This window comes from Balaenoptera musculus, chromosome 8 (assembly GCF_009873245.2).
Source record: "Balaenoptera musculus isolate JJ_BM4_2016_0621 chromosome 8, mBalMus1.pri.v3, whole genome shotgun sequence".
In the NCBI taxonomy this organism is placed as follows: Eukaryota; Metazoa; Chordata; class Mammalia; order Artiodactyla; family Balaenopteridae; genus Balaenoptera; species Balaenoptera musculus.
The window spans coordinates 58,870,459-58,897,558 of NC_045792.1; the positions used below are offsets into that span (position 1 = coordinate 58,870,459).

Below are 27,100 nucleotides of genomic sequence, written 5' to 3' on the forward strand. Positions count from 1 at the left end.
CAGCAGGTGGGGCCTCTGTGGGGCCCAGGTGGACCAAGGCTCTGCTCTAATTCTGAAGGTCTGGCCTCTGACTCCAGAGCAGTCGTGGTCCTCAGCTCTGGATGAAGGACAGAAAAGAGGAGGTAGAGGGGGTGGGCACTGGGCTCAGCACTAAGGTCCTGCAGAACGTGCACCAGCCTGCTAGATTAAACTGGGACAGGACTGGGGAATGGAGCTCATTCGTTGTCCCCAGAGAGAGGCTCCAAGTGGGCCAGTCCTTGAACTGGCCCAGGCAGACCTGTAGAAGCTACAGGCTCTTCCCTGCCTCACCAGCACTATGATGACGAGGAAGAGGAAGATGAAGATGACGACGAGGATAGTGAAGAGGACTCGGAGGATGATGAGGACATGCAGGACATGGATGAGATGAATGACTACAATGAGTCACCTGATGATGGAGAGGTCAATGAGGTAGGCAGGGGTGTGGGGGAGGGCCTCTGCTTCTGGGCCTCTACCCCTGACCTCACTGGCAGCCAGCGGGTACAGAAACCCTGGATCCAGCCAGGGGCAGGATCTGGGACTGGGGCTGGCTGGGTGGCTGAGGCCCCTCCCCACCCACACCCAGCCTCCTCTCCAGGTGGACATGGAAGGCAACGAGCAGGATCAGGACCAGTGGATGATCTAGGTAGACAAGGCAGGGTGGTCTCAGGAAGATTCCAGGCCCACCCAACCTATCCTGGACCCCCTGCGGATCCAGCTGATCACCCAACCCCCCCCCCCCCCCCCCCCCGCCCCAGTGCCTGAAAGCTAACCCTCGGGCACCTCCTTAGCTGCTGCCAGCACCTGGTATCCTTGGCCCCTCCCAGGCCATCAGTCTGCCCTTGAATCCGCAGGGCCTGAGCCCACCCCACCTTTCTGGCCAGCACCTCACCCCTTGGTTGCCAGATCTAGTCTCTTTCTAACTCTCTTTAATAAAGACACAGGACTGATTTTTTTCCCCCACGTCTATTCCCTATTTCTTGGTGGGGCCTAGAGGAGTCCAGCATCTTGTTTTGAGCTTTGGGGACATGGTTCTCAAGGGACTTCAGGCAAATCTACCTGGCCACGCCGGCTGGGGCTAGGGAAGGCCAGGATAGCCCTGGCTGTGGGCCCAGGCTCCATTGCCATTTCCTCTGGCCCAGCTTGCACCCAGCCATTCCTGCGGGGCCTCTAACTCAGTGTTTACTGTTTTCTTTGATCCCACCTGGAATGGCATGGGGTGGGGTGGGGGGTGGGAGGCAGGCTTTCTGAGCGCCAGAACTGGGAGGCCCCTGGAGCTCTCCTAGTCAACTTCCTTGGTGTTAGAACAGATTAAATCTCAGAGCAGGGCAGGGACTCCCATGGAGTAACCTAGCAAATCAGTGATAGGGCTGTGTTGTGAGCTGAAGTCTCTTGCCTGTCAGTCCATGACTCTGGACTGGAAGGAGGGGGACCAGTGGAATCAAACAGCCTGACAGAACTTGAGGCCTCAGGTTAGTGTGGAGACAGAGGTGGGAGGAGAGCCTCCGTAGCCCTGAGCCCAGTACGTGTCAGTCCACAAGCAGGGAGGGGAGGGGATATTCTGAGGTCCTTGCTTGGTTGGGGGGTGGGGGGAGGCAGCAGTAAGTACCCCTGGGCCTGGACCTCAGCCAGGCCCTGCGTAGGTAAGCTGGGCTATGCCGTCTTTGATGGCAGAGAAGTCAGGGAGGCCAGTGTGGTGGAGGCGGCAGCGGTAGCGGCCACAGCTCTTGGCGTACTGCAGGAAGCGGGGTGCACCAGGGAAGAGCACGTGGTCAGCTAACACTGTGGCACCAGCTGGCAGCAGGGCATGGGCCTCCAGCAGTTGCAGGTCCCGCAAGTAACATCGGGGCCTGTGTGCCAGGAGCACCAGGTCAGCCCGATTCATCTGGTACTGGGTTCTTAGGCGCGGGATCACCTCCTCTGATCTACCCACGATGAGCTCCACCTGTGGGGGTGGGAGGAGTTGGAGGTGAGGGTGGGAGGGATTGTTCTCCCACACCAGACCCTACCGGGATCTGGCTTATTTTGTGCCAGGCCCTGGCCTAGGTCTCCATGTGTGTTCTCATATTTCCTCTGGCCTCAGAACCCAAGAAGTCAGGATCAGCATTGTGATTTTCATTCTGCTAGTGAAGAAGCTGAGATTTAGAGGACAGGTGCTTTGCCCAAGATCACATAGCTAACAAGAGGCAGACTAAGGTTTGGACCCAGATTTGCTGGGCTCCAGAGACTTTCCTCGTAACTGCTTCTTTGTCATCCAGCAGCAAATACATGCCAATGACTTGGAACAGGAGAACAAGAGCTCATACACTCTCCAGGTTCACAGTTCCCTAAGTGGAGCTGTTTCCTTCTCCTAGGTGGGATTCCCCCATGGGGAAACTGGCTAGGGCAGGGCTTGGGGTGGCAGGAAAGAGACCAGGGTTGGGGACGTGGGGGCTGACCGTGCGCTCGTCGAAGCCAGCCAGGCGGATGAGTTTTTCAGCCACTGCTGCTGTGCGTGGATCCCGCTCCACAGTGAGAAGGCGACCCCCAGGGGGCAGGGCACGGGCAATAAGCAATGTGGAGTACCCGCAGTAGGTGCCCAGCTCCAGTGCACAAGCAGGGGCCTTCTCCTCCACCAGCCGCATCAGGATCTGACCTATGAGGGGAGATGGTTATTGCAGCAGACATGGGAGATGGTTATTGCAGCAGGCATGGGAGATGGATGCAGGGGCCCTCATGGAAAGGGGTCCCAAATGCCCACTTGCCACTGCAACCCCCAACCAGCGGGAGTCTCATTTCTTTCTTGGATTACAGTCCTAGCAGACCCAGTGGTCTCCCTGTCCCTCTCAGCTTGCCTCCTTCACACCAACCACTAGGAATCTTTCTGACAAATCTGACCCTATTGCTCCCTGGTTCCTATGAACCTAAAGGCCTTTGGGATTGAACATCGGATCCTCAGCCTGACAGTCAGAACTTTCTTGGACCTGATCCTATCCTACCTTTCCAGTTTCAGCTCTCAATTCTTCCCACCACAGCCATCCTGAACAACTGTGCCCAGAGTCAACCATGCTGGCTCATTTCTTCATGCCACATTGAGATATGTGGCTGGCTTTGTCCTCCCCCACCTCTATCCTCAACTACCTGGCCAACTCGAAAGCAATCCCTCTAGGCCCGGTTCAGATGTTGCTTCCTCCAGGAGGGCCCAGGCAGAAACAACCACCAGGTTTCTGAGAGACCACTGTCCAGGCTCCTGAGAGACCTTTGCTAGACCTTCTAGTTTCATTCTCCCTTGATTTGTTCATTGAATATCTTTCTGACCATTGAATTGGATGAATTTCTTAAATGAGACTCTAAAAATACATGTGCTGACAGCTGGGACTTAGACAAATCCAGCCAGACAGCTACCCTGAATGGGCTGGAGGAGCCTCCATGGTGGGGGAGAAAGACTCAGACACAGATAATTACAAGGTTATGGGTCGTGTGCTGAGGTGGTTATTCCCCTGTATCATGCCCCCTTTGAGGCCAGCCTTTGTGGCTGATTCATCCCTGGCCTCTACCTCCTCCCCCAGCACCTAGCACACACCTGGTACAAAAGAGGTGGTGATAAATTTTACTGGATGAATGTATAACTTTGCCCAGCCCCCTCATTTCCAGAGGAGAAAAAAGAGACCCACAGAAGATCAAGAACCTGCCTAATTCACCCAGCAAGACAGCGGCAGATCCCAGATCTTCCTTCACCATCTTGGAGGTGCTTCCTGGAGCAGAAGGCTAGGGAACACTGACCTTTGGCAGGCCCCATGTGGCTCAGGTACTCGCAGTGGCTGCTCCAGTGGTCCAGGGTGGTGAGGATATGACCAGGGTCCCCAGGCAGGGCGTGGGTGAGCACATAGCTGAAGGCCCGCTCCTCAATCCGCATCCCTGACAGGCAGTCTCGGAGGCTCCGGAGTAAGACTGTGCGTACCAGTAGTCGGAAGTAGTGGCGGTACCTCACCAGCAATGTCACCACCAGTGGCAGGAAGGCCAGCGCGATGGCGGGGGACATGGTCCCTACCTGGGCCCTGGGGTGGAGGAGGGAGGGAAACCCACACATGTCGTTTGCCTGTCATTTGTGCAGCCCTTACCAGTAGCAATTATCCCTATATTTTACACACCGTGGCTCAGAAAGGTTAAGTCCTCTGTCCAGAGTCACACGGAAGAACTAGGATTTGAATCCAAGCTGGTCTGATTCCAAGCCTATGTACTTTCAAGGACAACATACTGTCTTACGTTCAGCACCCAACCCCAAACTATCTCTTCCTACTCCTGGTTCATCTTCACCTTGCTCCCTCCACCCGTTTTCCCTTATCTCTGTAGTCACTCTTCTTCAGGACCCCTTTCACCAGTTCCTTCCTGAGTTCTCCTCCCACCTTACCCACCGCCTGCTTGGTCTCTGACCCATTACTGTGTAGCAAAAGAGCACAACTTTGTAGTCAGGAACCCCTTCACTGTCACTGTTCTGCCTCAGTAAAAGGCAATCAAAACACTCCATGGCGTGTTAGGATGAGATATCCTTACCACCCCAGGACTCTCCCTCTGTCAGCATTTCCCTGGGGGTGGGAAGAGTCCTTGATCGTATATTTACTCTCCAGTCCTATCTCCCCTTCCCTGCACTCCCCTCCTCTCTTCTCTCTCAGCATTCCATTCACATTTACATTCACATATACACACAGCACACACTTTGGCCCAACTCAGCCTCTTCTCCCCATTCCCCCCACCCCCTGTCTGGGATAAGTGCCCTGTCTTCTCCCATGCACTGGACCGTCTGACCCTTTTGAGGCCACTGGTGGTGGTGACTAAAAATTAAAGTACGAGTGTATGAATGGGGTGAATAGGTAGGTGAGTGACGGTGAATCTGAATTGGTGTGCTTGGGAACCCACACTCAAGGGCCCTGCTTACCTGGGCTGGAGGCTCCTGCTTGGGGAAGATCAGAGCATAGGACAGGAGGGGGAGTCCTTGGGGTGGGGAAGAACCCTGAGGCAGGCTGGACTTGCTGTCAATTATTGATGCTGAGGCTGCTGCTGTCACCTGAGACCTGCAGTTCAAGTTACCAACCCCAGGGACAAGCTGGAGCTGCCTCCTACCCTTCAGGAGCCCTCAAAGAACTTACAGAACTCCAGGGTCTTGGTTTGAGGGGTAATAAAGCTGCTGGGTTTGGTGACCTCTCCTCCAATCCCTTGGTTCAGGACATAGGGTATGGTGTGAGCCAAGGTGATGGGGAGGTTGTAAGTTACTCAATAATTCCGAACTCTAAGCAAGTGCCAAGGCTTGAGTCACAGACAAGAGTCGGATCCTGTCCCTGTCCCCCCGGAACTCCACCTTTGTTAGAAGAGACTGACAAAGGAACAGAGAATACAATATAATGTGAGCACTAGAAGGCATGCTCCATGAACACAGGGACTTTTGGCAGGCAGACCAGGTGGGGAGACAGTGTGCCAGGCCATGTGTGCAAGGTCCAGAAAGTCAATCAGGAAACTCCGCAAGTATTTCCCTGTGGTTGGTGAGGCATTCCCCCAACCCCTCCTCCACTACCCTGGGCTTGGAGTGGGTGTCAGGCTCTGCAAGATCTTGCATGACAGACTTGGACTTGTGTTGAGTCCAAGGGAAGATGTGGGATGGTTCTAAGAAGAGCACTGATTGTTAGCTTTGTGTGTTAGATTACTGTGACTGCTGTAAAAAGGCAGGATTGAAGAGAAATGCCTGAGGGCAAGGAGATCACTGAGGTGGCCTCTATCTCCTCCACCAGGATTGAGCTCCACTCTGCTTCGGTTTGTAAAGGTATAAGGTCCCTTCTTCCAGTAAGTCTCAGATCCCCAGTCCAGGTTGGGTGCCACACCCTCTGTATGTAGCCAGCCTTGGCGCCAGGCAACTGGGCCTATTGGCGTGTACTCTTGGAGCATAGAGCCTGGATCCTCCTCGCCCCTCTAAAGGCATTTAGCAGAGTATTTCATGACGGCAATTGGTATAAATTCGCTCACTGGCCCACAAAGGTAGCCTGGCAGCCACGGGAACACACAATACACTTAACACGTGGGCTTCTATAGCCGTCAGTGAAGGTCTCCGGCTGAGACCTGGAAGAGGCTTTAGTCATATGATCCGCCCCTCCCTTTCCTTGCATCACGTGTCTCACGGCCTGTCACGCAGCGTCTGCCTTCCCATTGGTTGGCTAAGATCACGCGGTAGGGGCGGGGCAGGAAGCCGGGGTTCCGGCGGCAGCCGCAGCGGCTAAGCTCCTCTGGGAAGGGGTAGGCGCGGGGGCGGTGGTTACTTGCTGGATGCAGGCGCGGGTCATGTGACCGGAAGGGCTCCTGACGGACGCCGTCCCTCCTCGGCGCGGCCTGAGCGCCCGGCCCGACCCCCGCCATGGGGTGCTGCTACAGCAGCGAGAACGAGGACTCGGACCAGGTGCGGCCGCCGCGGGCGGGGCTCGGGAGTGAGGGCTGAGATCCTGGGGCATGGGGCCCAGAGAAAAGGCTGCAGAAGAGGGTCAGTCGGACTGCAGGGCTCACTGAGTACGGGGGCCCGGAGAGGACAGATTACAGAGGAGACGCCGGGCCGGACTGCTACCCCTTTTAAAGCCCCAGTTCTTTCTGCACAGCCCCTGTGTTGGGATGTGCAGGCAGCCGCCTATCCCGCTCGCTCCCGCGCCTTCCATCTTTCCCTACCTTCAGACCTTTACAACTTAAAGGATCCTCAGCCTAGGTCTCGGGGAAGTACTTTCTTCCCGTTTCCTGTGCCTTCTCTGTGCTTTTGCATTAACGGGCTTTGTGAATCCATTGTAGAGGTGGGTAAGCTGAGGCTCTGAGTTAGAGTGTCCCGATATGAATCAGGAATCTGTGTACACTCTGAATCCCTGGGGTTGAAGAAGGAAGGTCACTGCTGATCTGGGGTCAGAGAAGGCCTTTGGAAATTGGTGTCATTTGAGTTGATCAGTGAAGGTTTTAATAGACACAGTGAGGACATCAGGATGTGTGGGAAGTTGGAAAGCAACAAATCGGGCTTAGCTTTGGCTAGATTGGGGGGAAAAGAGAGGTGGGCTGGGGAGCTCAGTTTGGCCTGCCTCAGTTGCAGTCCCACCTGGGGCCTCAGGGTTTCCTCTAGCTAGCAGGGTGTTGTCCTGGGAATTTGGCTGTATATCTGATCCTTTGCAGAAAGGATTAGGCTGGGAAGGCCTGTACAGTTTTTAAATTCTGTCTCTTCCCCTTGGTGTATTCTAACTTCCTGCCACACTTTAATCCCTGCCCTGCCTGCCTGACCTCCTTTGAGGAGGGGAAGACCTTTTCAAGGATGAAGTCTCAAGTTGTTGGCCACTTGCCTTTTTGGTTACCTCTAAGCCTGGATTGTACATTTCAACACAGAGACAAAAACTGTAGAAAGGTTTCAGCAAGTAGCTCACAGTCCGGTGGAGTAGATGGTCTCAGAAACGGATTATATCACTGGTAAATGGGAAGTAGGTCTTTCCTCAGTGACTCATGTGAATCTATTTTGGGTCAAGGACTTAAACTGGGGAAAATGTCACTTGTATGGGAGGGATGGGTGGCCCCTGGGCCTCATTAAGCCTCCAAATGCCCAGTGAACATACACTCATATTTCTGTGCCTTATGTTAGGCATGCCATACGGCCAGTACCTCACACTTTACTCCAGCCTGTTAGAAATAGGAGACAATATCCCTGCCTACTGGGAAAGCTATGGTTTAATGGGAAATTATCCCTTAAACCATAATATGGACTCTTGCAGGGAATGAGTCAAGGGTTAACTCTTCATGAGAAAGGATACCAGCTTCTAGCTGGAATTGCGGTTTTCTTGAATCTCCACCTTCCCCTTGATGGGCTTTCATTTCTGTTTCTAACCCCCAGAGATGGTGCTTGATCAGTCCTGGGTGATTTGAGGCCTCACGTGGCGAAGGTCCGCTTACTACCTAGTCTACAAGCCACAACCATTCACTGTCCCCTCTTTCGGGTCTTGGGCAGGCTCCTCTCCCACTCTCACATCGGACCCTTTGTTATAATAATAAAGAGAAATGTATAACATGTTACAGTTTTCAAAGACCTTTTACAGTTATCTCACTTGATTCTTGCCAAAACGTCTGTCATATAGGTACCAGTTATGTCTATTTAAATGTGAAGAAGAACTTCAGAGAGGCTAAGTGATTTAGCCAAGGTTACAGAGCTGAGAAGTGCCACAGGCAAGGTATTTTGATGCCAAGTCATGTCTTTATCCATTGGGTCGAGCTGTGTGTTCTAGCTGTGCCCACAAACCAGGTGGCTAGTGATAGGCCACATACGTGTCTGTGTTAGAGTAGCCAGTGAAGCTCTGACTCCCAGGTTGACGTTGACTCCAGGACAAACCTTGGTGTGAAAAACCTCCCCCATGCTCCAGTCACCCTTTTGGGGATGGAGTGATGTTATTTGTCCACTCTAATTGTGGTAGCATGGCCTCTTCCAGGAGTCTAGGTCTCAGGAAAACAACCTTGTTCTTGAAGAACCCCTTATCCTGCAGGAGGATCTGTCTGAAGTGGGGCTGGGGAAAGGATGGACATATAAGAAGAAGCAAACTCTGGCTTCATTATGGAGCTGGTTTCCTTAGAGATAGTTTAATCTTGGCAAACATCTTGTTTTTAGTACTTAGTTTGTGTGTTTTAGGGGGTCGGGGTGTCCTAGCAGTTGGGAGCGATGAGGCAGAAGCCCATAGCTTCTGTCTCATGTTGTTGGGAACTGGGGACATGGGCAACCTAGGCTTGAGACAGAAGAGTAATGTCAAAAGGCTGGCCCTGCCTAGGGCAGGGCAAGCAGGGTAGGAGGAAGTGTCCTCTGTAAGCAGAGTTGTGGAGCTGTGGGCAGGGGAGCTGGGAGCCTGCAAGTGTGAAAGTCTGGTAGGAACTGAGATAGGCCTGAAACGGAACACTAAGGAGTCTGGTGGTCTGGCACTGAGGGCTGGTGAGTCCGCTTTAGCCAGGATGGCCCCTTGTCTCTGGTTTTGTCCTGGGCACCCTTGTTCTTTATGCTTTGGATAGATACCCAGCATATCCACTTATCCAATTTGCAGCTGACACAAAGCCAGCAGGGATTTGCAGCTGATGGGCTCAAGGCAGGGTTGTATTCAGAAAGATTGCAGTAGATAAGAACAAGGGGCTACAACAAGACGAGGAGAAATAACACATAGAATTATACAGGACCAGGGAGACTTGGTTTGGTCCCAGGTCAGTTCTAGGGGTTGTGGTGATTAGCACAGGCTAGCAGAAACAGGGCTGCTGAAACTAATGAAACCACATTCACAGAGGTGTGGTGGCTTGGCAAGGGAGGGAACAACTCCAGCTTTTCAGGTAAGGATACACCGGGAGCACCAAGTTTGGTTCTGGGAGTCCCACACAAAGAGAGCATCAGAGGAGAGGAGAGTGATCACCTGAGAGTAGAAGGGACCTGCCCTCAAGAAGGGACACTTGGGGACTTCCCTAGTGGTCCAGTGGGTACGACTCTGCACTTTCAATGCAGGGGGTCTGGGTTCGATCCCTGGTCAGGCAACTAGATCCCGCATGCACGCCGCAACTAAGAGTTTGCATGCCACAACTAAGGAGTCCGCATGCCGCAAGTGAGACTTGGTGCAGCCAAAATAAATAAATAAAGGTTTAAAAAAAAAAAAAAAAAGGGGGACACTTGGGAATTTCCCTGGTGATGCAGTGGCTAAGGCTCCGTGCTCCAAATGCAGGGGACCCGGGTTTGATCCCTGGTCAGGGAACTAGATTCCCACATGCTGCAACTAAAGATCCGGCACGCTGCAACTAAGACCCAGTGCAGCAAAATAAATAAATAATTTTTTTTAAAAAAAAGGGCTTCCCTGGCGGCGCAGTGGTTAAGAATCCACCTGCCAATGCAGGGGACATGGGTTCAAGCCCTGGTCCAGGAAGATCCCACATGCCGCGGAGCAACTAAGCCCGTGTGCTACAACTACTGAGCCTGCACTCTAGAGCCTGCGAGCCACAACTGCTGAGCCTGCGTGCCACAGATACTGAAGCCCGCGCGCCTAGAGCCCATTCTCGGTAACAGGAGAAGCCATGGTGATGAGAAGCCCATGCACCACAACAAAGAGTAGCCCCCACTCGCCACAACTAGAGAAAGCCCATGCGCAGCAATGAAGCTCCAACGCAGCCAAAGATAAAATAAATAAATTTATTTAAAAAAAGAGAAAAGAAAAAGAAGGGACACTTGGACTATGGGACCCAGAGTTTGCAGCTGGGACTCCTGTCCTGAGATAATATGAGGAATGGCTATTGAGAGGTTGGACTTGCTTTTCCTTGGGGCCCAGGGCCTTGTCTGGCCTCACAGGGCCTCTCCATCCTGGGAGGAGACAGCCTTGCTGGGGAGGATCTGATCTGGGGGATTAGGAGGGCCATTCTTGCGCTCCTGACTTGTATTAGTTTCTCCTCTACACCCCACTGTTTTGGTATTTTCCACCTCCTCTGTCTTCCAGCCTCCAATATCCTTTCTCTCCTGGGGGCTGGAGCATTTTCTTTCTTTCTTTTTTTTTTTTAATTTATTTATTTATTTATCTTTGGCTGCGTTGGGTCTTTGTTGCTGCGCGCGGGCTTCTCATTGTGGTGGCTTCTCTTGTTGCAGAGCACAGGCTCTAGGCATGCGGGCTTCAGTAGTTGTGGCACGCGGGCTCAGTAGTTGTGGCTCACAGGCTCTAGAGCGCAGGCTCAGTAGTTGTGGCGCACAGGCTTAGTTGCTCCACGGCATGTGGGATCTTCCCGGACCAGGGCTCGAACCCGTGTCCTCTGCATTGGCAGGCGGATTCTTAACCACTGCGCCACCAGGGAAGCCCTGGACCATTTTCTGAAGCTGCAGGGCTGTTACTAAATACCTGCTTTGTGCCTCTGTCCATCTTTTCAGGGCCTCTAAGACTGCTTGGTTCCACTTTAATTCATCCTAGACCACCAGCTTAGCTTAGCTTCCAAGGGCAGGCAGGATCTGAGCCTTAGAGCTGACATTCCGTACAGTGGGCCACTTGGGATATTCCTAATAAAAATATTTTTGGTGCTTAAAGGTCAGAGCTGGGCTGAGAAGAGAGCCTAATAAAGGTGAGTTGGACTAAGGGCCTCAGGGCTGACGTCTCCCCCCATGGCCTCTCCTAGGACCGAGAGGAGCGGAAGCTGCTGCTGGACCCTAGCAGCCCACCCACCAAAGCCCTCAATGGAGCCGAGCCCAACTATCACAGCCTGCCTTCTGCTCGCACCGACGAGCAGGCGCTGCTCTCCTCCATCCTCGCCAAGACAGCCAGGTGGGCATCACTGGACCGGGCCTGGCGCAGACCTCCTCCATCCATATGAAAGACTGGGATGGAGAGGCAGGCCCAGGACGTGGGGGATGGGACAAGATCAGTGGGAAGAGGTGCCTCTGGGCCCAGCCCTGCTCCTGTGGGCAGGCAGGGACACTGGTGTCAGATAGCCCTGGAGTTGGCACCTGGCAGTGAGTCTTGTTTGTCCGTCTCGGAAGCACCTGTTATGTCCTCTCTGCCTCTTCTCCCCAAAGCAACATCATCGACGTGTCTGCTGCAGACTCCCAGGGCATGGAGCAGCACGAGTACATGGACCGGGCAAGGCAGTACAGGTGAGCCCCTGGCCAGCTTGGATCCCTCAGGCTACTTGGGCCCCTCCCTTCCCCTCCCTCTGATCCAGCTTTGGAGCCTGCGCCCCAGTCCAGGCTTCTCGTTTGGGTGTGGCCCGGAGGGTGGCCCCAAGTCACTTGGGTGTCTCAGTAGATGGTCCTGTTGACCCAGTTTGCCCCATGACACTCAAGGGTACGGAGACTAAAGGAGGTCGGCCTGGAGTGGGTTCGTGGTGAGCTGAGGCTGCTGTCACCTGCTTCTCTGGTCTGAGGAAGTGAAGCTTGCCTGGGCTGGCTGGGCCGACTGTGGCCTGACTGCCTGTCCCCACCCTCCCCCTCCCCCTCCCTCTCGGCCAGCACCCGCCTGGCGGTGCTGAGCAGCAGCCTGACCCATTGGAAGAAGCTGCCGCCGCTGCCGTCCCTCACCAGCCAGCCTCACCAAGTGCTGGCCAGCGAGCCTGTCCCCTTCGCCGACTTGCAGCAGGTGAGCCACCCCTCGCCCCGGCCCTGCCCGCTGGGTGGCAGCGAGGTACAGGGTTCGCCCCTCCACCTCAGAGGAGGTAGGGAAGTGGAGTTAGGGAGCCTGGTAGCCTGTGGGCCCTGCTCACTCCCACCTCACTCTTAGTTTTTTTCTCCTCCGCATCCCCTCTCTTAAACCTTCATTCTTTTGCTACTCTTTGTTCTTCCCTTCTGTCTTTCCCATCCCTTTCTCTTTGGCTCCCTGTCCCCCATCATCCCCTCTCTGGCCATCCATCCCCTCCCCCTGCTTCCGGATCTCCCTTCTCACCCTTCTCTCTGTTCCTCTCTCCCGGTCCCTCTGTCCCAGGTCTCCAGGATAGCTGCTTATGCCTACAGTGCACTTTCTCAGATCCGTGTGGACGCAAAAGAGGAGCTGGTTGTGCAGTTTGGGATTCCATGAAGAGAGGGGCCCCTGGACAGCTCTTCCTCTCCTCTCTTCACTCCGTCTCCACCCTGCCTCCCCTGGCCCCCAGCCTCACTGTGGCTTATACAGTATCCTAACCTGCTACTAATCACAGAAGAAAGTGGAGGAGGAGGAGAAGAGTGAGGCGAGGAGCCTGAGCAAGTGAGGATGGAACAAGGGAGGGTAGAACCATTTGGGACTGGCCTTCGAAGCCCTGGCCAGGGGTGGGGTGGGGGGGTCACAGGGACAGGGCCTGGTAGGTCTTCACTGTCACTGGGAAGGTGGAGGTGCCGGTGTGAGGGTGATCACTAGGGGGCCTCTTAGGACCCCCTGCCCACCCTTTCTTGGCCTCACTCCTGTCCCCCTCTCCCTGACTTGGTGCTCACATGCACCTCACGAGGGCTTGTGACCAGGGTCTGGATGAGCTTGAATTTGAATGAATTGAGTTTGTATTTCTAGCACCCTGGGTTTTTACATGTTTGGGGTTTTTCTGTTTTGGTTTGGTTTGTCACCCTCGATAAAGGAAGTGTATCCATCTGTGTGCTGGTTCCAGCCCCTCTGTCCTGCCCACCACCCTACTACTTACTTCTGGCTACTCAAGTCTGTGAGCAGCGAGGTGGAGGAGGGGGAGGGGTCATCTTCTAGGGGCACTAAAAGGAATCAAGGAGATAAGGGTTCAGGGTTCCCAGGTCTTAGCTGAGACTTGGCCTGCACTAACCTCAGGTTGGATAAGACTCAGCTTGTCCCTCCTCCAGTGATGGGAACACTGTCAAAGCTGAACAAACTTGAATCTGAGGCAGCTGTCACTGTTGTGGGTATTGCCTCAGGCTCAGTGGAATTACCAGGAAGCCTGGTGAGAGGGTGGAGGTATGCAGGGAGACCAACAGCACCTGGTACAGAGTCAGCAGACACATAGTTTCAAGCAGAAGATTCTTTTTATCAAGTGAAATCTTAAGTAGAATCATGACATGTAAACATGACAGTGGAACTACTCTCATCTGATTGAAGTGAGGGGTTCAGAGGTTACAGCCCATCTTATTGGCCTCCTGTCATGGAAGCCTCTGAGGCATCTCCACAGAACCTTGGTGCTCTGTGAAGCAACTCTAACCTCAGGATATCTGAGCTGAAGAGTGCAAAGGGGCCCAGACAGGTTAGATAAGTTTCCCAAGGCCATGCAATCAGCCCAGGTCTTCTGCATCCCAAGCCAGCAGGCCTTTCCTTCCACTTCCTCCTTGTTTCAGTGAAGTGAGACCAGAGCTACTGGCGCTTGCCTGAGTTGGGGGGCATCTTTACATGGTATAAGAGACTTCTGATCTGCTGAACAGCTCAAATCATTTATTGTCAAACCAAACTGACCATCCCCGGGCCTTTAGGACTGCTGGGGTCCCAGGAACCTCAGAGTGCGTTGTGCTTGATCCAGACCTTCTTGGGTTTAATGTTCATGCGTTTCCACACTTCAGCTGTTGTGCGGTCTGCCTTGGTGACCCCACTGAAGTCGAACGTGGTGATACGGGGCAGGGTGCACAGCACATATTGCCTGTGGGGAAGACTTGGGCTGGGGGCCAGGCCCCCTTCTAGAACCCCTTTCCCCCTCCACCAGTCGCTCCTATCTCCTCTGACTGCAAGGAATGGAGGGACTTGAGTAGAGTGTGGGGGAGACTGAATTTATCCTGACTGACATCAAGAAATGCCTAAAGCCCTCTACTCCCTTCCCTGGTCCAAGCATAGCAGAAGGATGGCGTTAGGTTTCTAACCCTAACCCTCCTCCTTTCCCTCATGGGAGCCCAGCTGGAGCCCACCTCCAGGGCAGGGCACTTACCTATACCCCTTCTCTTCCTCTATGGGGTTCCCATGGAGTGTCAGGCTGCGGAGCCGAGGGAGGACAGCCAGCTTGTTCACCTCTCCAAGGCGCTGGATGCTGTTGCCATGGAGGTAGAGCACACTCAAGTTGAAGAAAGTTGTCAGGACCTGTTGGGGAAGGAAACCGGAAGCTAGACTGGACAGAGCCGTGTATCTGTGCTCAGGACTGACTTGTGAGCAGAGAAGGAAGAGTTTGGGGAACGATTTGTCACCCCCAGAGCCATACTAGATTGATTCCAACCTACTTTTATTTACCTTTGAAGGGGTACAGGGGCACCACACTGACAGAGCACTGTGATCCGAGGGGCAGAAGGTATGGGCCTGGGTCCTATCACTGCCACTGACTTGCCAGGTGCCTGGGCTCTCCTGCTCCTCCTTGAGCCTTAGCTGTCCCTTCACTGAAGACCATTCCAGCTTTGGTGTTCTAAGATTCTATCATGACAGGGGACAGGGGACAGCATCATGCTAGGTACATAAGAGCTTTTAAAATAGTAGTTAAATTGAGATCACTGCACCTGGGGAACAGTTTCCAAGTCATACTCTAACTCCTTTCCCCTCTAACACAGATCCTGGATGAAAAGGGGCCAGTTTTGTTTGTTTCTTAAAATTTAGCCTGAGTTCATGGAAAGTAACTGCTGTACTTTTAGTACCTACCTCTGCAAAAGAACTTGGCACAAAGCACAGTGGGTGCCCAATAATAAGCTACAATTTTACTTCAGCCTCTTGTGTGAAGGCTTGCTATGTGCCGGTTGCTTTTCCATATGTTCTCATTTAATCCTCACAAAATGTTTATAATGCTGGCATATTATCCCCATTTTTCAGACAGCAAGGCTGAGGTTTTGAAAGGTTAGGAGCTTGCTCAAGGTCACAAAGTCAGAGGCAGATCTAGTATTTGAACCTATATCTATCTGAGCCCACAGCCATGTGCTTTGCAGGGCACCATGCTGCCTCACTACTTCCTTGATAATACGTGGGAGGTGGAGAGGCTGGGGGCTGGACAAGGTGGCTTCAGGTCCACCCTCTGGACTCACAGGGTCAATGGAAGTCAGGTCGTTGAAGGACAGGTCAATCCAGGCCAGGTTCTCCGGATGCTCCAGAAGCTGTGAAACCACATGGTTGAAGTCTCTCAGGTCATTGAGGACATTGTTGTTCAGCCACAGGGACTGAGACCTTGACTTCCCTGACTTTGCGTGCCTTAGTGGTCGTAGCCCTGCCCGTGGCTCCTCGCTTAACAGATCTGTGGGGACAGAGTGAACTTCGGGTATGTCATCTTTGCTTTTCTGGCTCTGGGGGGTGGCAAAGGAACAGAACTGGGATGATTTGTAGCTAGAGGAGCTGGTAGGGCCAGAATCCCATGCTTGTGTCTAGTGCGACTGTATGCACTGTTCCCCAGGCCCCAGCAGTCAGAGTGAGCTTGGATTAAGGGTCAAACACTTCCCATCCCAGACTCTTGGTTTGGGTCACGTGCTCCTCTCAGGTCTAGTGTATCATTGGGTCCTCTGTGTAGCACCCCTGTGTGGGAATTGGAGGGAGGCGGATTTTATAGATGAAGAAACCAAGAAGCAGAGGTGTTGGACTTGAGCCAAGATGCTGAAGCACAAAATCCAGAATTATCCACTGGTAGAGCCTATAGAATTCACTTCAATGTCACACTCTCTTGATGTCCTCTCCCTCTTCCATTAGTATTGAGTAACTGCTATGTGCCAGATACTGGATATACAATGGTGAACAAAATGAGAGATAAGCTCTGTATGAATAATAGAGCAGGGGTGAAGCAGATGTTTATGCCTTGGAGGAGCTCAGATGGGAAAGATGAAAACAAATGGTCAATATACTATAATAAATGCTATTTAAGTGGTGGAAGCATGGAAAAGGGTCTCCTAACCCAGTTGGGGAACTTAGGGAAGTTTCCCAGGGAAGGTGAAGCCTGAGCTGGATATCTCAGTGGGTTAGGAGACGTTAACCAGGCAAAGAAGGGTGGAAAGGGCGAGAAGAGCATGAGCAAAGGCACAGAGGTATGGAATGGCGTGGGCGCACACACACGTACTACACAAGGGGGCAAGGAGGGAAAAGGAGACACGGAGCCTTGAAAAGCAGGCTGAGTATCTTAGACTTTATCCTGTAGAAGATGGGAAGCCACTGGAGGGTTGAAAGCAAAGAAGATGATTCAGCTCTCTCAATTCAGAAAGATCACTCTGAAGGTTTAGTGTGGAGCATGGATTGTAGGGAGTGGGTGGGACTGGAAGACCAATTTGCCTCTTTCAGTCATCTAAGCATGGATGAGAGGGACATACAAACAGCATGACTTGATGGTTGACTAGATGCAAGGGTAGAATAATATTCCAGGATGTTGGGACTTCCCTGGCGGTCCAGTGGTTAAGACTCTGCACTTCCAACACAGGGGGCACAGGTTCGATCCCTGGTCTGGGAACTAAGATCCCACATGCTGTGTGGCGCAGACAAAAAAAAAAAATTCAAGGGCGTTGCTCAGTTTTCTTGATGACTGGTGAGATGCCAGTCCTATGAACTGATACAGGATTAAGAAAAGTAGAAGAGGGACTTCCCTGGTGGTCCAGTGGTAAAGAATCTGCCTTCCAATGCAGAGGACGTGCGTTCGATCCCTGGTCAGGGAACTAAGATCCCACATGCCGCAGGGCAACTAAGCCTGCGTGCCACAACTACTGAGCCTGCGTGTCTCAACTAGGGAGCCCGTGTGCCGCAAACTACAGAGCCCGCATGCCACAACTAGAGAGAGGAAAAACCCGCACACCACAACTAGAGAGGAGCCCACACGCTGCAGCGAAGAGCCCGCGTGTGCTGCAACAAAAAGATCCCACATGCTGCAATGAAGATCCCGCGTGCCGCAACTTAAGACCCGACGCAGCCAGAAAGAAAAATCAATCAATCAGTCAAAATTTAAAAAAAAACAAAAAACAGTTGGGAAGGTGAAGAGTTCAGGCTTGGCCTTGGCATGTCTGAGGTTCCTATAGTACTGGAAAGAGGAGAAGCCAAGTAAGCAGTTGGATATGAAGGAGACATAGACTTGAGAATCATTAGCATAGAGTACAAGTTAGAGAAATAGATGAGATTCTTCAAGCAGAGCGAGGGTGGGGGGAGGGGGCATCCATTAAAGAAGTTAAGAACCAGGGCAGGGCAGGGAGAACCAGGAGGCTCACAGTCTGTCAGTGGCAGAGTCAGAACCATACACCAGCTCTGGCTGAGGTGACTAGATGTTTCCTGTTGCCTCTGTGCCTTTAGTTACTTGTCTAAAGCTGCCTCCCAGAAAGGAAGCAGTATTTTCTGAACTGGTCCGCTTGTCTTCACCCTCTCCTCAGCTCTTACTGGACACACTTCTCTTCCACCCCCACCCAGCTTAAACTTCTTCTCCTCAGCTGCAGGTCAGGCAGCATCCACCAGGTGGCTCTCTGTCGTGGTCCTGGCGTGAGCAGACCCACAGTTGGGGCCTGAGGGTGGGGGGAGGTGGCAGGAGGGTCATGGAGCGGAGTACCCCAGCTCGTGAATAAACTCCTAATCCTGACCCCCAACCTCACATCTCCTGACTGCAAACCCTGAAATGAAAAGACAGATGAGTAAAAGTTAAGATCAAAATAAGCCCACCTACGGACTAGCCTCCAGTCTGATGAGGCAGCAGCTTGGGGAATGCCAGCAAGCATGGGCTGATCCCCAGCTCAGGGGGAGCCACTGGGGATGGTATTGCCTAGAACTTGAGGCTGCCTGGGGTTGCTGTTACCATGGATCATGGGTGGAGGAGGGTGTCCAGGCTGCTCTCCTCCGACTCCATCAGAGCACTGCATTGCCTGAGGATCTGTCAAAGCTGCCCTGTTCAGAGTAGGCCAAGGCAGGTCTGGAAATTGGACCACAGATATCAACACTCAGAGAACTAGGGGTTGTCTAGCCCCAGGAAGATCTGGGGAAAACCTAATTCTGTCTTCATATCTATGAAGGGTTGCCATGCAGCTTTTCCCATGTGTCCCCAGAGAACATGTGTTTGATGTGAAGAACTGCTTTGTGTCATTCCTCACCCTGTAATGGAAGGGCTGGTAGGTGTGTGGTATGGGACTCCCTTAACTGTGGGTTTGTGAGCAGTTAGAGCATTATGGGTTGGAGGTAGTAGACTGGATGCCTTCTAAAGTCACTGCCATTTCAGATTCTATGATCCATATATTGATTAATTCAGGAAATAGTGTACCAAGTACCCCCAAACTCTACCCTGTCCTCTAACCCCAATTTTAAGTCAGTGCAGCAAATGCCCTGGGGAACCTGAGGAGACTGGCCTTTTGGGGCTTAGATGTGCCTCTCCTTCTCCCTTCCCCACTCAGCAAGGAGCACTATGCCTGGCATACGTGTACAGACCTACACAGACATATATAGAAGGCTTAATAGTAGTGGGTGCTCAAGATTTAACTATTAAATGAAAGACAGGGCATCTGTGCAGATTATGTTTTGTGCTGTGCAGTTATCCTTGGTCATAGTAGCTTGTCTCTCCCCTCCTTCTGAGGACACCATAGAGGGCTAAGCCACACTCCCCACTCAGAGCTAGGAATTCTCAGGGTAGGTAGGAGCCATACTTCTGTCCTTCCTCTGTCACCTCAGCTATCTTGTACATAGCCATTATTGCAGCTAAAACCCTGTGAAACATGGACTACATCAATCAGAAGTGATGCTGTGCATAATAAAGGAGGATCACGGCAAGTGGGTGTGTGCTATGAGAGAACAAATGGGACTTACTGTTGCAGCTGATGCCAACCCAAGTAGTAAGTACCCTAAACCCAAACCCAAGCAGTATCCAGTACCCTTGATAACTATTCACGTGCTTCCTGAGCTTAAAGGTGGCCACTGCTTGCCTAAGAGAGTCGACCAAAGCCAGATAATGGGTCTAGGTTATGTTGATGCCAACCTGTGTTCTGTGAAGGCAGATGTACTGATGTATTTATGAGAGCAGATAACAAAGACAGAAGAACTTCCCTGGGAAGAAGCATATTCCCTTGAGAATATGATCTTGATGAGAGACTCTCTCTGTCCCCTCCTGAAAGGTTCTAGGTGCCCATTTACAAACACACTGAATGATAAAATAGGAATGAGCGTGGGCAGTGCTGGGACCTGTAATAAGTGTGGGTGATAATGGAATAAACTTGGATATGACTGGAATGAATATAAAATTTGTCAATAAATATTTAGACTGGAAACATGCCAGTTTGTTAATAACAAGACCTTGCATGTTTTACCAGTGATCAGAACAGGCTTGTGTCCTCAGACAGAGGAGAGTGGGTTCTGCCTGTTGGCTGGGACTCTGTAGCAGCCTGTGTTTTCCTTTCATTAGTCTCTTCTCTCCAGGTAAAAAATGGAGAATAAAACTATTGGCTGATAGACTGGCTCTCCAGTTTTCTTCCACCTGACTATCTTGCTGTAGCCTGGCTTCTTTTGAAGATCATCAGTTACCCTGAAAGCCCCCTGGTTCCTTTCAGATTTGCTGTTAATTTTTAAAAAGGCCAAACTCTTCCACTCCCACCTCCCTACCCATTACTCTCCCCAAAAGCGCAACAACAAAAATCCCATATGCTTATGGGAAGAATCTCTTTAGGCTTTTAAGTAGAAGACTGGCTTCTCCCTAGGGACCACACCCATCCTGCTGCCATGGTGAGTGGAATATTGTGCTCTGGGGGCTGACCTTGGGTCACGTGGATGCTTCGGAAGGAGTAGTCAAGAGGGGGCTCTTGCACCGAAGTGTTCATATAGTCCTGTTTGTTCATAGCTCAGGCCATCGTTTGTCAGGTGTAAGCATGGGCCCTGGGAATCCGGGTTCAGCCTGGGAGGACAGAGAAGGACTGGTGTTCGGCCCTCAGGTTTCCTCATAGCTCTCCACCCCTGCTATATACCCTCCACTACTCCAGGTTTGCGTGGCTGCATTTCTACTGTAAGATAACAATCATGATTCCTTGCATTTGTAGGGCACTTCCTACTTCTCTGAGCACCTTCACATTCCTTAGAGTTCATTGATAGTTATAATACCCATTTGTACTTTCCAAAGAAACTGAGGCCCCAGGGTGAAAGCACTTGCCCAAAGTTAAGCCAGTGAGTCAGTTGTGGACTGCAATCCTAGTCTTCTGAATCCTACTCTGAGGCCCTTTCTGCTACTCCATAGTAGTTGCCATGAAAGCTGTCTTGATACCTACCCTCTGGTGACATCAACTGGGCTATTCTATTGCAAACCCCTGAGGGCCTGCACTGGATCTGGTGTCTGACAGCCCTTTGCAGTCTGACCCAGATGGGGATTTGCTACCTTCTCTGCTCACCTTGTCTGTCAGCCCCATTATCTTTTCATCTGAGACCCTACTTTCAGCTACATCCTGAATGCAGTCATACATATATAAACATACATACACATAAAACCAGAGTCTGCCTCACTCACTCACCTGTCACTGATGCCTGAAACTCCACCATTAGGGATTCATTCCTTTGGGTTCAGGGATTGTTCCCTGTTAAAATGGAAATACCCCCTGAGAGGGGTGAACACAGTGTTATCAGTCATTTACAATGTGGTGTGAATTGTCTTATCAGATCCTTTCCAATTTGTTAGCTCAAATAAAGCTCAGAATTTTTCGACTGGGCTGAGCCATGAGAACACCACTCACCTGTGAAGAGGAGAGCTGACACACTTTACGAGGGGTTTTGTATGTGACACAAACAAAAGACAGACTGACAAATACATGTCCCAGTCAACCTCCCCTTCTCACTTCATCCACTGCTGTCACCCCCTTTGCATTTACTACTTTACTTGCTTTCCAAAAGGATTTGAGGTATTTTACGGTAATAACGCACTCATAAAACAGGATGATTTGTAGAACAGAGCTGTCCAATGGAAATATAATGAACATCACAAATGTAAGCCACGTGTATAGTTTCTTTTTCCACATATGTAATTTAAAATTTTCTAGTAGAAAGAAAAGTCAAAAGAAACAGGTGAGGTTAAGTTTAATAATATATTTTATTTAACCCAGTATATCCAAAATATCACTCAACATATAATTGATATTAAAATTTGAGATACTTTACACTTACAGCACATCCCAACTGGGACAAGCTACCTGTCAAGTGCTTAATAGCCACTTGTGACTAGAGGCTACCATACTGGACAGTACAGATATAGAAAATGAAAACATGGAAGAGAAAGATTAGAAGCCAGAATAAAGGAAGAGAGAGAGAGAAACCAGGGAATTAGGAAACTATGCCTCTATTTATCCCTGAAATTCCTGGCAGCTAAAGCAAAAGTGGAAACCTTAGTATATGTGGTTCTCATCATTCAATTCAAAGAAACAATTTGTATCCAGAGACTATGAAATTCACAAATGTTCTTAAAATGGAATTTCTCTTAAGAAACCATGGACCTGATAGCTTATAATTCAGCTTAAGCTTAATACAGTCTAGATAAATTCCTTTTTTGGTGACTTAACATATGAAGGATAGAGTTTAACAGGTTTAGAGAAATGGAAAGTGAGTGTCTTCCTCTCAAAAAGCAGCAGTCTCAACTGAGCTTTGGGGAAGTGCTGGCTTGAGTCACTTCACAGCTGAATTCTCTGTCAAGTGTGAGACTGGCCTGATGGGCATGGGCTGTTGACTGGGGAGACCTGAATCTTTGGATATCAAATCTCCAGACACAACAAAGAACACATTCTTTTGTAGAAATAGAGGAAGCTGGCTTGCTTCTCACCTAGAACCCACAAGAAATTTGATGCCTCTGAGCAAGACTGGGTACTTTTCTCAAGTTGGGACCCCAGAGTTCAGCACTACAGGACATGGATTTTAGCTTAAAATATTTAAGGGCGTATTTTTACCATTAATCTCCTTGACCATCAGAGAACCTCAGTGCAGTTCCAAAGGACTTCTGATTTTGTGTAGCACCAGCTCCTGAAGCATTTTTCTGGATGAATTAGTATTAAAAATAGAGCCCCGGGGCTTCCCTGGTGGCACAGTGGTTAAGAATCTGCCTGCCGATGCAGGGGACACGGGTTCGAGCCCTGGTCCGGGAAGATCCCACATGCCGTGGAGCAACTAAGCCCGTGTGCCACAACTACTGAGCCTGCGCTCTAGAGCCCACGAGCCACAACTACTGAGCCTGTGTGCCACAACTACTGAAGCCCGCGCGCCTAGAGCCTGTGCTCGGCAACAAGAGAAACCTCCACAATGAGAAGCCCGTGCACTGCAACGAAGAGTAGCCCCTGCTCGCCGCAACTAAAGAAAGCCCGAGTGCAGCAACGAAGACCCAATGCAGCCATAAATAAATACATAAATAAATAAATTTATTTATTTATTTTTAAAAAATGGAGCCCCAAGTAGTTGGACAAATTTGCCCATTGGAAAGGGTTATTAGTCTTCTCCATTTAAACACCAGCCCAGGCTGTGAGCTAGTATTGTGTCTTATTCATCATCTAACACAGAACCTGGCTTACAGCAGGCACTCAGGAAATGTTTGTGGGAGGAATGAATGAGAAACTGCCAAATACAAGGATTTCTGTTTTGGGGGTGTTGATGCTAAGCTGCACTTTCTAACAATTGGCTCCGAGGTTCAGCTATTTCAGTCCACACCTCATTCACAGTAAGATATTTAATTCAATTCTTCAAACATTTGTTGAGTGCCTGCTGCCCTATGCTTGACCAGAAGGAATGAAGCCAAGATACAAATAATAGAACCCTGTCTGTAAAGAGCACAGGAAATCCTGCTGGGTTGCTATTGATTGTGACAAACCAGCCTGCATCCAGTTCTAAGAAACAGCTGCCTACTTAGTGAATACTCTCATGTTTCAGTACTCAGCTCTAGTATACCCTCTTTGATGAACACTTTCTTTCCAGATAAAATTGATCATTGTGCCCTGTATCAGATTGATTCCCTTGATGAACCCTATCATGGTCTCCCCTATATCCATCTCTTTTGCCCTCTAACCTTGTAGTTCCATCCACTCTGATGCTGGGTTCAGCCATGCGACTTGCTTTGGCCAACAGGATGTTGGTAAACATGAAGCAAATAGAAGCTTAAAGAGAGGACTTGCCCTGTGCTCTTTGCCAGTGCCAAGAGAACATGGTTAGCCTGCTGGAGGGGTATGAGAAATGTGTAGGTGAGATATGTGAAAAAGAGAGCCAGTGATCCCAGGTGAGGCCATCCTAGACTAGCCTATAGCCAGCCTACCCGAAGGCAAGATCAGGAGAGTCACCCAACCCACATGTGACTGCAAACACATGAATCAGCCCTGTCAAGACCAGAAGAAACACATGGCTGACTCGGAGACTTGGAAGCAAAAATAAATGTTTATTGTTTTAAGCCACCATGTTTTTGGATGGTTTGTTATACAGCAATAACTAATTGATATATGCGCCCACTGTACTTTGAATAAAATTTCATCACAGCCTGTTTCCTTATCTGTAAAATGGAGACAAACCCTGTCTTGAGAGCTGTTGTATGTCCTGTAGCAGGTGTTCAATAAATTGAACCAGTTGTACTCTCTGTACTCATTTCTTTATAACCTACTTCCTGTTCCCTCCTTGTAAGCTTGAGGACAGGGAAAGAAGTCAGACTTCTTTCTCTCTTCCCACCATTACCCTGCACCAAGCCTGGGTATTCACTAAAGCCTTGATGGATAAATGGAGAAATGAAAGAAGAAATGAAGGAATAAATGAATGATATCTTCAAGGTGTCACATAGTGAACCTGACTGCTGGGGAAAACTGACGAGCCTTGAGGTTGCCTTACTCGCTCCAGTGGCTATGTTTTTGGAGTCAGTCTTTCCCAGCTGCTATTCAGCCTCATGACCAGGAGCTAGTCAGACCCTAGCGCCTTCCTCATTTGTCTACATTGACTGAATTGATGAATGATAGGGTTAGGGGCATACCTGCTCTGTTTTGGAGTTTTTTTTCTCCCGATTGGAAATATCGTTTACTGTTTTTCTTTTTTAATTTTAAAAGTTAACGTTATAGCTGAATAAAGTCAAACAACATAGAGAGATACATCAAGTGAAAACTAAAAGTGTGGCTCTCCATCTCACTCTCCAAGAACGCTCATGATTTAGAGTTTGGGAATATAACCTCCTAGAAGACGTATATAACAAAATTATGTATATATATACATATATATATATATTTTAATTATTTATTTATTTTTGTTCATTTATTTTTGGCTGTGTTGGGTCTTCGTTTCTGTGCGAGGGCTTTCTCTAGTTGCGGCGAGCGGGGGCCACTCTTCATCGCGGTGTGCGGGCCTCTCACTATCGTGGCCTCTCCTGTTGCGGAGCACAAGCTCCAGACGTGCAGGCTCAGTAGTTGGGGCACACGGGCCTAGTTGCTCCGCGGCCTGTGGGATCTTCCCAGACCAGGGCTCGAACCCATGTCCCCTGCATTGGCAGGCAGATTCTCAACCACTGTGCCACCAGGGAAGCCCAATTATGTATATTTTAAAATAAACACATACTGTCTGTTCTTTTGTAAAGCTATTTTTTCTTTTCAAATTGTTGTAAACTCTCTTACCCTTTATAATAGCTGCAGAGTGTTCCATAGAATTTGTGTGTACCCTACTTTAACTTTACTTGGGCTCCCCCGTTGGTGCAGTGGTTAAGAATCTGCCTGCCTGTGGCACATATATACAATGGAGTATTACCCAGCCATAAAAAGAAACGAAACTGAGTTATTTGTAGTGAGGTGGATGGACCTAGAGTCTATCATACAGAGTGAAGTAAGTCAGAAAGAGAAAAACAAATGCCGTATGCTAACACATATATATGGAATCTAAAAAAAAAAAGTGGTACTGATGAACCTAGTTGCAGGGCAGGAATAAAGAGATAGACATAGAAAATGGACTTGAGGACTTGGAGTGGGAGGGGGAAGCTGGGGCGAAGTGAGAGTAGCATCGACATACACACTACCGGATGTAAAATAGTTGGCTGGTGGGAAGCAGCAGCATAGCACAGGGAAATAGGTTTGGTGCTTTGCGATGACCTAGAGGGGGGATAGGGAGGATGGGAGGGAGGCTCAAGAGGGAGGGGATATGGGGACATGTGTATGCATATGGCTGATTCGCTTTGTTGTGTAACAGAATCTAACACAGTATTGTGAAGCAATTATACTCCAATAAAGATCTATTTAGGACTTCCCTGGTGGCGCAGTGGTTAGGAATCCACCTGCCAGTGCGGGGGACACGGGTTCGAGCCCTGGTCCAGGAAGATCCCACATGCCATGGAGCAACGAAGCCCGTGCGCCACAACTACAGAGCCTGCGCTCTGGCGCCCGCAAACCACAACTGCTGAGCCTGTGTGCCACAGCTACTGAAGCCCACGAGCCTAGAGCCCGTGCTCTGCAATAGAAGAAGCTACCGCAATGAGAAGCCCACGCACCACAACGAAGACCCAACACGGCCAAAAATTTAAAAAAAAAAGATCTATTTAAAAAAAAAATAAGTTAAGGCTTGGGAGTCAGAAGAAAAAAAAAAAAGAATCCGCCTGCCAATGCAGGGGACACGGGTTCGAGCCCTGGTCCGGGAAGATCCCACATGCCGCGGAGCAAATAAGCCTGTACGCCACAACTACTGAGCCTGCGCTCTAGAGCCCGCGATCCACAACTACTGAGCCTGCGCTCTAGAGCCCGTGAACCACAGCTACTGAAGCCCGCGCATCTAGAGCCCGTGCTCCGCGACAAGAGAAGCCACCGCGATGAGAAGCCCGCGCACCACAACAAAGAGTAGCCCCCTATCGCCGCAACTAGAAAAAGCCCGCGTGCAGCAACGAAGAACCAACTCAGCCAAAAATAAAATAAAATAAATTTATATAAAAAAAAACTTTACTTAATTTAACTTCATTTAACCAATCCCAAGTTGATCATGGAAATTTGTTTTCAGTTTTTGGAAATTGCTAACAATTGGAATTTGATTTGTTGATAGCCTGTCCCTTCTCTCTCTCAGGTAAGTAGCAACATGATGGCCCAGGAAGCTTTGAGGAATATTCAGATGAAGAGATCTGATAGGAGATTCAACAGCCTGGCCTACTGAGGGTTTCTATTTATGGGCTACAGGTGGAAGAAAAACCAAAGACTGTCATGAAAAGTCTTCCACATAATCTAATGTATTCTGGGAAGTTATGTTTCCAGGTGCCAAAGGTAGGCCCCAAATTCAAACTGGTTCCTGCCCATCTCTCTACTCCCATCTCTTATCCTCACCTCCAATTCTGCAGACCAGCCAAATGCAACTACTTGGAGTAAGTTCTCTGCACCTGCCTCTGGGCTTCTGCACATCCAGTTTTCTCTGCTTGGAGTACAGTTTCTTCTTCTTTTTGCCTTACTAATTTTTAATGACTCAGCTCCGGTTTCCCTTTTTTCTGAGGAGCCTACCCTCATGCCCAAGTCTAGATGTGCGACTTCTCTTCTGGACTCCCATAACACCCTATATTTACCCTTGGTAGCACTCGTAACACTAGGATTATCTCCTTACTATCTGTGTGTACATAAACTCCACCAGGGCAGAAGCCATGTTTTTCTCATGGTCGTATCCTGACAGTGGAGGCAAGTAGTACGTACCTAACAATATGTTAAACATTGCAACAGTGAATAACACTATAAAGGAGAGGGACACAAGGTTGCTATAACTGAGGGATCTGAGCTGCTCTGGGCAGTCAGGGGAGATAGTCC

The 27,100-nt window shown here is 50.2% G+C and overlaps 3 protein-coding genes across 5 annotated transcripts in view; 2 read left to right on the forward strand and 1 right to left on the reverse strand.

Annotated features, from left to right (window-relative positions):
* ANAPC15 (anaphase promoting complex subunit 15) overlaps positions 1-981 on the forward strand; it is a 71,248-nt gene extending 70,267 nt beyond the window's left edge. The window contains exons 6-7 of one of the 3 annotated variants that reach the window (XM_036859152.1): positions 313-450; positions 605-976. In XM_036859152.1, coding sequence (XP_036715047.1) covers positions 313-450; positions 605-664 — 198 coding nt within the window. In that variant the 3' untranslated portion in view covers positions 665-976. Of the gene's footprint in view, positions 1-312; positions 451-604 lie in introns of all 3 variants that reach the window. The other 2 variants (XM_036859153.1, XM_036859154.1) reach the window with 2 other exon arrangements.
* A 626-nt stretch (positions 982-1,607) lies between these two features.
* Positions 1,608-22,467, reverse strand: LOC118898713 (transmembrane O-methyltransferase homolog). Its single transcript, XM_036859146.1, is given in 8 exon segments — positions 1,608-1,963; positions 2,457-2,653; positions 3,781-4,055; positions 4,934-4,985; positions 12,966-12,985; positions 14,386-14,528; positions 15,452-15,657; positions 20,110-22,467. Coding segments are annotated over 8 exon segments (1,296 nt in total). The 5' UTR covers positions 20,192-22,467; the 3' UTR covers positions 1,608-1,642.
* LAMTOR1 (late endosomal/lysosomal adaptor, MAPK and MTOR activator 1) lies at positions 6,241-13,099 on the forward strand. The gene is made up of 5 exons (XM_036859156.1): positions 6,241-6,439; positions 11,167-11,312; positions 11,564-11,641; positions 11,996-12,122; positions 12,465-13,099. Exons 1-5 carry the CDS (start codon positions 6,398-6,400, stop codon positions 12,555-12,557), a joined length of 486 nt encoding a protein of 161 aa, XP_036715051.1. The 5' UTR covers positions 6,241-6,397; the 3' UTR covers positions 12,558-13,099.
* Positions 22,468-27,100: the final 4,633 nt, after the last annotated feature.

What these genes read in the sequence shown, in the direction of transcription:
- LAMTOR1 (XM_036859156.1), top strand. Translation starts at nt 6,398, where the DNA reads ATGGGGTGCTGCTACAGCAGCGAGAACGAGGACTCGGACCAG. An exon ending in ATCCTCGCCAAGACAGCCAG is followed by an intron (nt 11,313 to 11,563) that starts GTGGGCATCACT and finishes TTCTCCCCAAAG; the next exon opens with CAACATCATCGACGTGTCTG. An exon ending in GACCGGGCAAGGCAGTACAG is followed by an intron (nt 11,642 to 11,995) that starts GTGAGCCCCTGG and finishes CCTCTCGGCCAG; the next exon opens with CACCCGCCTGGCGGTGCTGA.